Source organism: Mobula birostris, chromosome 18, assembly GCF_030028105.1.
Source record: "Mobula birostris isolate sMobBir1 chromosome 18, sMobBir1.hap1, whole genome shotgun sequence".
NCBI classification, from domain to species: domain Eukaryota; kingdom Metazoa; phylum Chordata; class Chondrichthyes; order Myliobatiformes; family Myliobatidae; genus Mobula; species Mobula birostris.
In genome coordinates, this window is record NC_092387.1 from 29,793,155 (window position 1) to 29,806,185 (window position 13,031).

The window sequence follows — 13,031 nt, forward strand, 5'->3', positions numbered from 1 at the left end:
TTACAGAGGGAGGGACCAAGGGCCAGGTTGTGAGACTGGCTTTGCCAAGGCTTCCAACCAGATTGAATGAGCTACAATCCTGTCAGGTCAAAACCCACAACCAATCCATTGCTTTCAAGTTCAACTGCTATTCAACCATATGACATGGATACAGCCAACCAAAACAATGTCCCTCAAAGGTTAACTTTGTTATCAAAGTATGTACGCAGAATGCTACTCTGGGATTTGTCTTCTCCAGATAGCCACAAAACACGGAAAAACCCTATGGAAGTCATTGAGGCCCCCCTCCCTCACAAAGAAATAAAACATCAAAACTTGCAAACCCAAACCACACCCTCAACCTCTCCTTTGCACAAAATCTAACAGACCGCCCACCAGGACACGACAGCTGAAACATCAAACCCCTAATCCCAAGCCCCTCCCACAAAAATAAAATTGCATCATCCAACCCCTCCTTCACTCAAAAAAGGTAACCATCACCCACCAGCCAATCGGCAACCAGAAAGAAAACACAGAAAAACTGGAGGACACCAATGCCAAGGTGTAAAACAGAGTACCAACAGGCACACACAGCACATATAGTCATGAATAGTTATGACAGCAGAAAAATCATACAGTCACACAAAAAAAATAGCCCAAGTCTCAGAGTGTCATGGCCTGTAGATGGATGGTGCACGGGATGTTGTCCTGGAGTCACTTTGTTCCAAGAACAAGCGCGCAACAGTACTCAATGTGCGCTGGTGCTACCACAGACATGTGCAGTCCAGCTCGTCTTCCACCGGGCGACCACTAGAGTGCAGCACCGATGGAAAGAGCCAGCCCCAAGCCATTGTGGCCTCGAGCCCTCTCCCGCACCTCCTTTGCAGCTCCTCCCCTGGGCCGCTGCAACAGGCCACCCCACAGCATGAGCGACTGGTTTGCGGAACAATAAGGCCACACAGCTCCCCGCCGTCAGTCTTGCCAATAAACCAAACTTTCAGTATTCTACTAATCCAATAGGATCTTGCCATCACAAGGAAAAACTTCCTAGACAGTCAATTACACAATTTGTTAGCCCGCAAACCACCTGACTCCTTCCTTGGGTGGCGACAGAAGGCGGCAACACAATATGCCTGGGTCCAGCTCCACTGCCTTTGAGCAACTTGCCAGTGGGACAGACTAGCAACACTTGATGTTCTCAATATTCAGCAACTGCAAAAGAAGGTGCAATGGATGAACATTACACCTTTGTTTGGACCAAGAGAGGCTGCTACAACCGTGAGTTCCGCCATCTCACTGTGATGCCTTGGCAACAGATTTGAGGGCGAGAGAAGCTGTTAATTTAGTGTGTTTTTTTTAAAAAGAATGATCTCACTTTAGCTTAATGCCTTTAATTATTCATAAGCATTTTAATGTGTTCTTAATGATTTTTTTGAATAATTAGTTTGTTAATCTTCATTTTAATGGTCTTTAAAATGTTTCTGACATTCAGAGACATTTAAAATCTACTAAAATCAATGAAAACTGTTATAGCCAACAAAGTTCCATCTAGCTGTAAATCACTGATTGTGTGTCTTCAGGCTCCTATACATTCTCACTGATGGTAGTAATGAGAAGAGGACATGCCCTGGATGATGGGGACATTTTATGATAAATGCCGCTTTTTTGAGACATCCCCTTTGAAGATGCCCACAATTCTGGACACTAGTGCCGTGACGGAGCTGGCTAAGTTTACAACGGTCTGGAGCTTGTTCAGACCCTTTGTACTGATCCTCCATACCAAATGGTGATGCAACCAGTTAGGATGCTCTCCACAGCACATCTGTAGAAATTTGGAAGAGTCTTTGCTGACATACCGCATCTCCTCAAGCTCCTAATAAAATATAGCCACTGTCTTGCCTTCTTTGTAGCTGCATCAATATGTTGAGTCCAGGTTAGATCCTCAGAGATTAACACCCAGGAACTTGCAATTACTCACACCTTCCACTTCTGATCCCTCTAGGAGGACTGGTATGTGTTCCCTCGTCTTACCCTTTCTGAACTCCACAATCAGTTCTTCGGTCTTACTGACGTAGAGTGCGAGGTTGTTGCTGCAACACCACTCAACTAGCTGGTGTATCTCACTCCTGAATGCCTGCTCATCGCCATGCGGTATTCTGCCAACAATAGTTGTATTATCAGCATATTTATAGATGATACTTGACCTGTGCTAGCCAGGGTCATGGATGGAGAGAGTAGAGCAGTGGGCTGAGCACACACTGAGGTGTGCCAGTGTTGATTGCCAATGAGATAGTGATGTTATTTCCAATCTGCACAAATTGCGGTTTCCCAGTTAGGAAGTTGAGGATCCATTTGCAAAGGTACAAAGGCTCAGGATTTGGAGCTTTTCAATCAGAACTGCAGGAATGATTTGCTAAACACTGAGCTGCAGTCAATAAACTGCATCCTGACATATTTGCATTGTTCAGGTGGTTCAAGGCCGCGTGAAGAGCCAATGAGATCGCATCCGCCGTAGACCTATTGTGGCGACAGGTAAATTGCAGCGGGTCCAGTCCTTGCTGAGACAGAAGTTAATTCCAGCCATAACCAACCTCTCAAAGAACTTCATCGTAGATGTGAGTGCTATTGGATGATAGTTGTTCACGCAGCTCACCCTGCTCTTATTGGGCACTGGTATAATTGTTTCCCTTTTGAAACAGGTGGGAACTTCCAGTTGTAGCAATGAGAGATTGGAAGTGTCTTTGGACATCCCCACCAGTTGGTTGGCACAGGTTTTCAGAGCCCTGCCAGGTACTCCATCAGGGCCCGTTGCCTTGCAAGGGTTCACCCTTTTGAAAGACAGTCACACTTCGACCTCGGAGACAGCGATCACAAGGTCACAGGGAGCTGGAGAAATCCTCATAGCTATAGTTCTATTCTCCCTTTATTCAAAGCTTGCATAAAGGCATTGAGATCATTCAGGAGTGAAGCATCACTGCCACTCATGGTGGTAAGTTTTGCTTTGCAGGAAGTAACGGCCTGCTAACCCTGTCAGAGTTGGTGTGCATCCAATTCTGCTTCCAACCTCGTTCAGAATTGTTCCTTTGCTCTTGAGATAGCCCTCCATAAGTCATCCCTCGTTTTCTTCTATAGTCCTGAGTCACAATGCCACAGATCTAGCCCTCAACAGACTACAAACCTCCTGGATCATTCACAGCTTTGATTTGGTTATGTACCGTATGTTCTCATAGGCACATACTCATCCACACAGGTTTTAATGAAGTCAGTGACAACTGTAGCATACTCATTCAGACTTGAAGATGAATCCCTGAATACAGTCCAGTCCACCAATTCAAAGCTCTTGCATCTCCCTTGTCCATTCCAGAGCAGAGCAACATCCTCTCTTCCACCACACCAACAACCAGTATCCGTTCGAGTTTCATCGACTGAATAGCGACAGATTTTTTAAAAATAAATAAATTGCAAAACGATGTTACTAACTGTACAGACCATTGAAGTACCTGTGGATTTCAGCTATAGCAGACTGAAGCGTGAATATTTGATTGCTTCCATTGGTGCTGCTCACACAAGTCACCTTCTTGATGGCGCCCCAGTACATCTTTAGAAACTTGCTGGAATCATTGGTGGCATACAAAATCTCCTCAAGCTCCTGATGAAATACAGCTACTGACATGCCTTTTTCGTAATTGCATCAAAATGCTGGGCGAATGTTGATCTTCAGAGATGTTGACAACGAAGAAATTGAAGCTGCGTACCCTTTCCACCGCTGACTCCTCAATGAGGACTATTGTGTGTTCTCTCGACATCCCCTTCCTGAAGTTCAAAATCAATTCCTTGGTCTTAATGTTGAGTACAAGGTTGTTATTGTAACACCACTCAACCAGCTGATCTATCTCCTTCTTGTACACCCCCTTGTCACCATCTGGGTTTCTGCCATCAAGTGGTGTCATTGGCATATTGCTAGATGGCATTTGTGCTGCGCCCAGCCACACAGCCATGGGTGTAGAGAGAACAGCGCAGAAAGCTAAGCACACATCCTTGAGGTGCACCAGTGTTGATTGTCAGTGAGGAGGAGATGCAAGGACAGCAAAAAGTAGATTTGTCTGAGAGATTTGAGAATAATCCCAGGGGTTAGGAGCCAAGAGGCAGAATTAAGCAGTATAATACAGTTAACACAACCCAGACAGCTGCTGTAAAACTTGACTATTGGATGCAAGAACGTAATCAATTCAGTTTCTAGTGACATTCAATCTATTTCAGCATTTAATGGCTTTCATTTTAAAGTTATGTAAGGAGAAAATTCAAAGATTATGTAGAGAGAAAATTAAAGGGTTGGACTGCTTCAGCCAAGCAGGACAAACAACAGGTCCAGTAAAATACAAAACAAACAGCTTGAACTGTGCTGTACTGTTCTACGTACTATGTCTATAAACCCAAAGGCCTTGTCCCAAGGCATACTGAAAACCTGTGGGAGGAAACTAGCAAATAGAAGTACAAGCACTGAGTAGGAATTGGGGAGGGGGGGCATGGAAATGTGGCTGAAGTACATTGATACAAAGCAATGTATAGGAGTTGTGTTCTAATCCATCAACCACGTCACTAATTTGGAATCTAGACACAAGGTATATCCTTGTTTATTCATTTGAGATTTGTTCATCATTGGTGAGACGATCCACTTTTATTGCCCACTCTCAGCAGCCCTCAAGGTCCTTCTGGTACAGGAACTTGCATTTTTTTTTTTGGCTAGGGAGTTCCAAGACTGGCTATTTCCAACAGGCACCATCATTGGGGTAGTAACTTCAAAATACTCACTTCAACTTTACTTTTGACCCTTAAGTTCCTTCCTCCCCCCCCCCCCCATAAACACAGTAGAGTGTACAAGTGTCATTTTGATCCTGAAGGGTTTTTATTTACAGGATTACTGTATTAATACCTTACATATTAAATATGTGTTGCATTAGTGACCAAGTTACTTTCTATTTGTGCCCCTAGTCTCAGTAATGCTGCTGCACCCAAGACATTTGATGAATCAGTAACTTTATTTGGCACACCCAAGTAGAGAACTGCTCTGCACACTGCAAACCATAGATGCAAAAGCAGCCGTATTTAGACCCAGTATAATACCAAAAATAAAAGGAAAGACACGTCGCATCCGGAGTTTCTCCGGTTAGCGGACGATTTCCCTCCACGCCTCTCTGACGTAGTGGGGAACCGCGTACGAGGCAAGTTACAGCAGTGGTTTGCCATTACCTCCCGCCGGGTGAGTTTCCAAAGGGATCACCAGCTCGTAACCCAGCACGGACGGAAAGCGTGCAGGGGAGCCGGCTGGAAGCATTTTGAAAATTATACCAAATCTAAGGCAGCTTTATTGAGACTCAGTATAGTGCCAAAAAAAAGCATTCTGAAAATTATATCATACATTATATATGAAAAACTCTGATAAGGTTTACAAAATAAACTCAGCGAAAGGTGCATCTCTGCAAAATTCAGAATGATAGAACTGAAAGTGGTTGTTAACTTTAAACTGTATTCATCATTCAGGGACAAAGCAGATACACCTGTTTTATAAGGGATCCACATGCAGATTCAGATTCATCTCATGTACATCAAAACATAGCGAAACATGTCCTTCATGTTAACAACCAACCCACCCAAGGATGCGACAGGGAGGGGGCAGCCCACAAGTATTGCCACACATTCTGGTGCCAACATAGCATGCCCACAATGCTTGGCAGAACAGAACACAAGTGACGAAACAACTCCCGTTGCTCCCTCCCACCCACCCACCCACATACCCACGTGCACACACAGCCCTTCAACTCCAGGACAGGTTTCAAATTTGGCCTCCAGTGGCCTCCACCTCAAAGAGATTCACAGATTCTGGGCCCCACAATGAGCTTCCAATCTGGACTTCAGGACTTACAGGTACGCAATATTTTTGATCTTAAGATAGCAAGTACAAGACAGGCACTTCATCTTTAAATAACTAAGCCGAACAAGTATCTCTAAGCTTTCATCTTTGGATCTACATTCTGGCGTAGGAAAGTGGACATAATAAAACTGAAAATTTATCCGGTAACAGATAATTCAAACACCAGCCTATTACCTGAATTCAGGATTGCAGAGAATTGAGCTTGCACCCAGCCTCCTAGCCTCAAGTAGTCCTGTCCCAAATGTCTTGATTTCGCATTCATGTACTCAAACTTTGCTACCTCCAGAATCATCCACCATAATAAACCTACAAGAGTGCTGCATTTTCACTAGGTAACTGCCCCACGAGGGGTGAGTATGATCTTCATCTGCCGAAGTCTCTAGCTTGGGGATTCCCTCCCTAAGCCACCGACTCACCCTTTGGAGACTCTACCTAATATGTTACCAATCTCCACCCAACTTCTTGTGTACCTATTCATTTCCGTTATTGGCTTGCGGTCAAATATTGCTTGGCATCCTCCCAGAGAGATATAAAAAAGTCAAGGCCTTTTACAAATACTTGTTGTTACTGAAGATGGCCCCGTCAACAGATGTCTGACATCACTTTATACTTTAGTGAAGGCAACAAGGTACCACAAACACTACGGCTACACAGCAAGTAAAAAGAATCCAGCTAAACAGCTGGTGGTTAATTAGGAAAACAGCATAAGCCGTTAAAAGTAACATCTTCGTGGTGATTAGTAGAGTTCGGTATGGATCCAAAACATAACGCACACCAGTTACTGAGAATTAAACAGAAAATGCAGGAATCATTAACGGATTGATCAGAGTCTCATTTGCAATTATGCCCACTGTTCATCATAACTAGTAACCAAACCTTTCAGAGGTGAAAAGAATCCATGCATAAAGAGAAACAAAGAAAATGAAGTCAAGGTGAACGTTGGAGCAGAGGAAACAAAAGCAGGGAGCTCTAAAGAGTGGGCTGTGTTAGAAATACAAGAGGGAGAATAGAGAGACTGAATGGACAGAGTAGACACTGAGCTGAGAACAGCAAGAATAAGGGGAGGCACGTGGCTATGACAAGAAACAGACTTTGAATTCGACTTAAGAACCCATCTGTCTATATCCAACAGTTTGTTTTTAAATTCTTAATTAGTGGCAGACAGAAGCCACTTCACCAACACACCTGTTCTCTGCAATTGCATACTGGATGAAGTGTTATTTGAAATGGTAATGCTACCATCATCTTACTGGAAGCACTTAACTCAGAAGTACCTGTAACCCATAATTCATTAAATAAAGTACCTGACCCTCTCAGTATATATACAAGGGAGTGAACATACCACACAACAACTTATTTTCTCCTTGTTTTCTCTCACTTCACTTTTGTATCGGAAATTACATTTGGACTTCGGACTCAAAGCAAACAGAAACTGTCATTTTAATGAGTTACACAATAACGAATTACATGGAGAAATGTACCATACTATACACAGCTGGCAGTTAACTGCATTTTGGGGATTTATTAAGGGCGTTCAGATTTATGGGACGAAGATGGCATCCGTGAACAACAGTACCAAATATGACATCAAGACAGTTCACAAAGCATCTCCTTTCATCTCTTTTTATTTCAGATATGGTTCTGCTACCGTTAGAGCCTGTAATTTACCTACTGGCAGTGTGTTTTCAGGCTGCTCGGGCAATTTGGCGCTTTGCCGACTCCAAGAGGGTTCCACAAGGCTGCGAACCGTGCAGCCTGGAAGCCAGGAAGCTTGGAGACAGGGCGCAAGCCCATGATCAACTCCATCTCCCACCGATTAAAGCACCGAGGAAGATCAAAATTATCCAGGCAGGTATGAGGGTAGGTGAGGAAGAAGTACAAGGTGGTAGGTGATAGGTGAAACCGGGAGAGAGGGGAAAAGATGAAGTAAAGAGCTGGGAAGTCGATTGGCGAATGATAAAGGGCAGTAGAGGGGGAAATCTGACAGGATAAGACACAAGGCCATGGAAGAAAGGGAAGGGGGAAAGAGTACCAGAGGGAGGTGATGGGCAGGTGAGGAGATACGATGAGAGAGGGAAAAAGGAAGTTACTAGGGTAGGTAATGGAAACAGAAGAGAGGAAATTGTGTGGACTAGGTTAAGGCTGGGGCATTGTGCATTAAACAAAACATTGAAAATGATAGGGAAACACCAGACAGGATTGTGTGAGGAATGTCAGGAAGAGGAGTCAGTAGAACATGTAGTTCTGAGTTGCAGGAAGTATGGGATACAGAGAGAGATGATGAGAAATAAATTAAGGGAGTTGGGGATGCAGGAATTCACATTAAAAGGGTTGCTGGGCATGGGTGAGAGAGCACGTCCGGGTATTTTTAGCGTTTTTAAGGGGTACAGGGGTTTTTTATAGAATATGACGAATAAACAGGAATAGGATACTAGGATGGTCAAAGATGGGAGGGTGAAGTGTAGCGGGGGTGTGTGTGTGTGTGTGTGTGTGTGTGTGTGTGTGTGTGTGTGTGTGTGTGTGTGTATGTGTGTGTTTGTGTTTAGAATGTATGTCTAGTGCACATTCTGGAGCAGAGGGTGGCGGTAATGCACCATTAAGCTGGATGCCAACCGCCGTAAAACAAGATACTGACAGACAGAAAAAGGAATGAGGAAATAGAGAAGGAGGTGGGAGGGCATTACCGAAAGTTTGAGAAATTGATGTTCATGCCTTCAGGTTGGAGGCTACCCAGAAGGAATACAAGGTGTTTCTCCTCCAACCTGAATGTGGCCTCTTCATGTCAGCAGAGGAGGCCATGGACTAACATGAGGTAGAGGGAGATGAGTTATACAGCTCTCATTACATGCACATGCAGTTCAACTCTTTGAGTAATTATGCAGAAAATTTGAAGTTAATAACACATCTCCTTCTACTTTAGGCCATGAACTTATCAATCACCCTGCTGTGGACCACTTTCTGGAGGTCCAAGACACCGACTTCTACAAAGAAGGGATCCGTATGCTCCATGACCGCTGGACTAAGTGTGTAAATGTAAGAGGGGACTATGTTGAAAAATAAATGTGCTAGGTTTTCTAAAATTGACGCCGCCTACCTTAGACCACGAACTTATCAATCACCCCTCGTCTATGCATAGGGAAGGTTTAGAAGGATATGGGCCAAATGGGACAACTTTGGTCTGCAGGGACAAGTTACGTTGAAGGGCCCATCACGAAGCTGGATTACTCTATGACTTGAAGATTAACTTTATTTCTCAGGTATACATTGAAACATACAGTAAAATGTGTTGCTAACATCAAATTAAATCAGTAAGAATTATGCAGGGCAACCCCACAAGTGCCTATATAGCATACCCACAAATACCACAGACACCCCCTATTACAAGCATGCAACCAGAAAAACAGTGGATCCAGGCACTGTCATTTTACACAAGTAATCCTGACCAAGTGGTCATCTTCAGTGCCTATCATTAGGGGAGTAGATACCTCACTTAAACAGCAACAAACTAACTACACAGAGAAGGAGACAGAATTGCAAACAGAGCTTCAGACCAATTCTGCTTATTACATTAGACACATTCTAAATTCAATTAGGCACTAATCCAAAACTCGCCAGAGGCAATTAATTAGCTTTAATTCACCCAGCCCAGAATTCAGTCAGAATACAACATCCCATTTAACATGCAAGAAAATTCGAATAATTCTGTGCTCAAAGAGATAAAAAGACGACATTGAAATAGAAAAGAGAGCTGATGAAAGAGCAGTCAAGTCAGCGCATTATAACTGAACGAATAACACGACAGAAGGAATCTTATTGCCAAACTGGTCATTCTACAACGTAGGACAGTCACATCATCCAAAACTCCTGCCGGGGAGTACGCTCTCATAACCCCGCCTGTACACCTCCATCCCCCCGAGTCCGAGGAGCTTCTCCCGCTCGGTAACTGACCCCGAAACCCACCTCTGTACTCGTACCCCTTTCCCCCAGTACCCACGTCCTAGAATCCCCTTCTCCCGCTACCCACAGTTAGCGGCTCCAATCCTCCCTCCGCCGGTACCCGCACCCCAATCCCCCCGGAACCCATCCTCCACCCGCGGTACCCGGCCGGATCACCCATCCGCAATAGCCACCCCACAACCCCGGTACTGTACCTGCTCAGCTGATCTCTTCCACCCGGTACCTGACAACCCCTCCCCTGGTACCAACTCCCTCAGCAGCCCCTCCCTCCATCCCCGATCCCCTCCTCCCACCATTACCGAGGGCCCGGGCTGCTGCGATCCATCCAACGGACAGTAGAGCTCCGCAGGCTCCATCGCGTCGACACCGCCTCGCCGCTCACCACCAGGGTGCCATCGCACACTTCCGCATCCGGAGCAGAGGCTACCTACCGATGAACTGAAGAGGGAACATATGGACCCGCCCCCCCTTGGTCAGCTGATGTAGGGTGGCACTACTCCCTCCCACCCCGCCCCGCCCCGCCCCGCCCCCAAACAGCTGATAGCACCACCCCTGACTGAGAGATGGGCACGCCTACTTGCTCAGCCGCTATTGCCCCCGCTCTTTGGGAAGCTGATATAAGGTGACACCATGGCGTGGTCTGATGTAGAAGTTTCCTATCCCCTGCATCAACTGATACAAAGATGGCCCTGACTCTTGGTCAGAAGTTGTCGGAAAGGTCTCTCTATCCCCCACCCCCTTGATCAGCTGATTAGGGGATGGTTGCACCTACTTGGCCAGATGATTGCTGGATAACCCCACCCTTGGTTAGCTGATATAGGGAAAGCCTACATCCCCCATCGCCATCCCTCCACTTTCCTGCATTCATTCCTTGGTTTCTGCCCTTCGCCTACCAGACCAGCATTCAGTACAGACCCTTCATTGCTCTGAGATTCTGGTGATGAACTGGTCTCCTGAAGTGCTGCAATTCCGTTTCCTTGTGAAAATGGTGGAGTTGTCTCATGTTTAAGAAAAGCCGGAACATCTCATTTACAGCCATCCCACCCTGTGAAAACTCATTTCAGGGAGGTAGCACCAGCACCCTTGGTGTATCCTTATTATATTGTCTTATGCAGAAAATGTGACATTAAACTATGTACTTATATTATCATGGAGTCTTTTTTTATTCTGTTAGAACTTTAAGCAAGTCTACAGGGAGTTTGGCCTCATCATGTAGGACATGAATAGAGTAGCTCCCTAGCAGCTAGCCAGCTAGTTTAAATAACGTTAGCTATGCTAATGAATGAATGACACCTGTTAAACTCACCTCAACATGTCTTTTACAGTCATTTAACCCACCATGGGCAATAGAAGATTCACTGTTGCAAACAGTGCAGCGGGCAACACTGTCATTATTTTTGACCCCTATTAGGCAGGGGTACACTTTAGTGTAGTCTGGGTTGAAGTACGTTTTACTTCAGGACACTACAGGACACTAAACTTAACTGATGGACAATGAAAGAGAGAGAGAGGTCAACTGTAAAGCCTGCCCACAGAGAAAACTGATAGGTCTACTTAGCATAAAGAGAGACCAATCAGGATTCTCTCTCCTCTATCAAAAAAATCGATTTCTGGGATATTGTATATAACTTACGGGTGTCAGGGAGCCGCTATCAATATGCGGGAGACTCCCAGAACTTCCGGGAGAGGTAGGATGTCTGTGATGTCTGGATGTGTGATGTCTCTGGGTCTGTACTCCAAGGAGTTCAGAGGAAAGAGGGATGCAGTGTTGGGAAGGGAACCTCACTGAAATATATGAGACACCAAAAACAGTCCTTTACGTAATTACCTTATCACATCAGACCAGCCTCTTAAAGTGAAGCCCAACCCAATGTTGGCGGTTGTGAATTCTGTACGTTTCCACTAATTACATTACCCTACACCCTCTGCTTCGAAGCCCGGTGTCACGTCGCACTTTATGTTTATAAATCTAGGCTGCTTGAGCAAGAGAGATCCTGCATGCTGGAATCTGGAGCAACATGCTAGATGCAGGAGGAGCTCAGCAGGTCTTGGAGCTTCTATGTGAAGAAATGGACAGTGGACGATACAGTTTGAGATATTTCATCTGGAGTGGTGTCATAAATTTACCAGGGAATTCAAAATGAGCAGGAAACTCAAGCTGAAACATGGAAGCACTCCCACAGTCTGGACTCACTTTCTGGAGGTCTAAGATCCGTCTGCTTCACGACCTCTGGACTAAGTGTGTAAATGTAGGAGGGGACTATGTTGAAAAATAAATGTGCTAGGTTTTCTAAAATTGACTCCTTCTACCTTAGGCCACGAACTTATCAATTATCCTTCGTATTTATCAGAGATTTCATTGTACTGCTGCCATAAAGTTAACTAATTTCACGACATATGCTGGTGATATTAAACCTGATTCTGAAACTTGTTTTGTGGACTGACTGGAAAAGCTGAGCCAGGTTCAAATTCCATTTTAATGAATTTGCCATTCACTACTGAGTAAGCCATGTTGCTTGCATTGTGTTAGTTATTGCGTTGTAAATCTCAAGACTACCTAGTCCCACACATCAAAGTTGCTGGTGAACGCAGCAGGCCAGGCAGCATCTCTAGAAAGAGGTACAGTCGACGTTTCAGGCCGAGACCCTTCGTCAGGACTAACCTAGTCCTAGTCAGGACTACCTAGTCCTATCACTTTCATCATTTTTAGACTTTTCATCAACAGCTGCTCTTTTTAAAACTGCAACTTGACTTTTTTTTTATCTTTGTCACTTCCCTGTTCAGTCCATTTATTCTTGTCTGCCCGACATGCTCTTTGTATGTGTCCTACTTTGTTGCATTTTCTGCAAGTTTTGCCTTTAAACTTGTCTTGGTCTGGTGTATGTGAGCCACTGCCACAATGATAACACCATTTGTTCAGCCAGGAAAGTTTCTGTATGGACATTGCAGGTTCATTCATGCTCACTTCCATTCCTGATTACAACCCAATTGTGTCTCTGGCTGCTGTTTCCATTGATGAAGTGATTTCAACTGTTTTTTTTTAATGTGAGCTGTGCTTCAGCTGGGAGCTGTTTTTGAATACTTTCTTATAAGGTTTCACAAACTCAATGATCTCTCAGTGCATCATTAAACCCATCACTGAAATGACAATGCTCAAATGAGT

General features: G+C 44.7%; 1 protein-coding gene across 2 annotated transcripts in view; it reads right to left on the reverse strand.

Annotated features, from left to right (window-relative positions):
* The window catches only part of fam219b (family with sequence similarity 219 member B), a 38,142-nt gene extending 27,831 nt beyond the window's left edge, over positions 1–10,311 (reverse strand). For both annotated transcript variants that reach the window (XM_072282372.1, XM_072282371.1), the window contains exon 1: positions 10,168–10,311. In XM_072282372.1, coding sequence (XP_072138473.1) covers positions 10,168–10,224 — 57 coding nt within the window. In that variant the 5' untranslated portion in view covers positions 10,225–10,311. The remainder of the gene's footprint in view (positions 1–10,167) is intronic.
* Between the last annotated feature and the right edge of the window lie 2,720 nt (positions 10,312–13,031).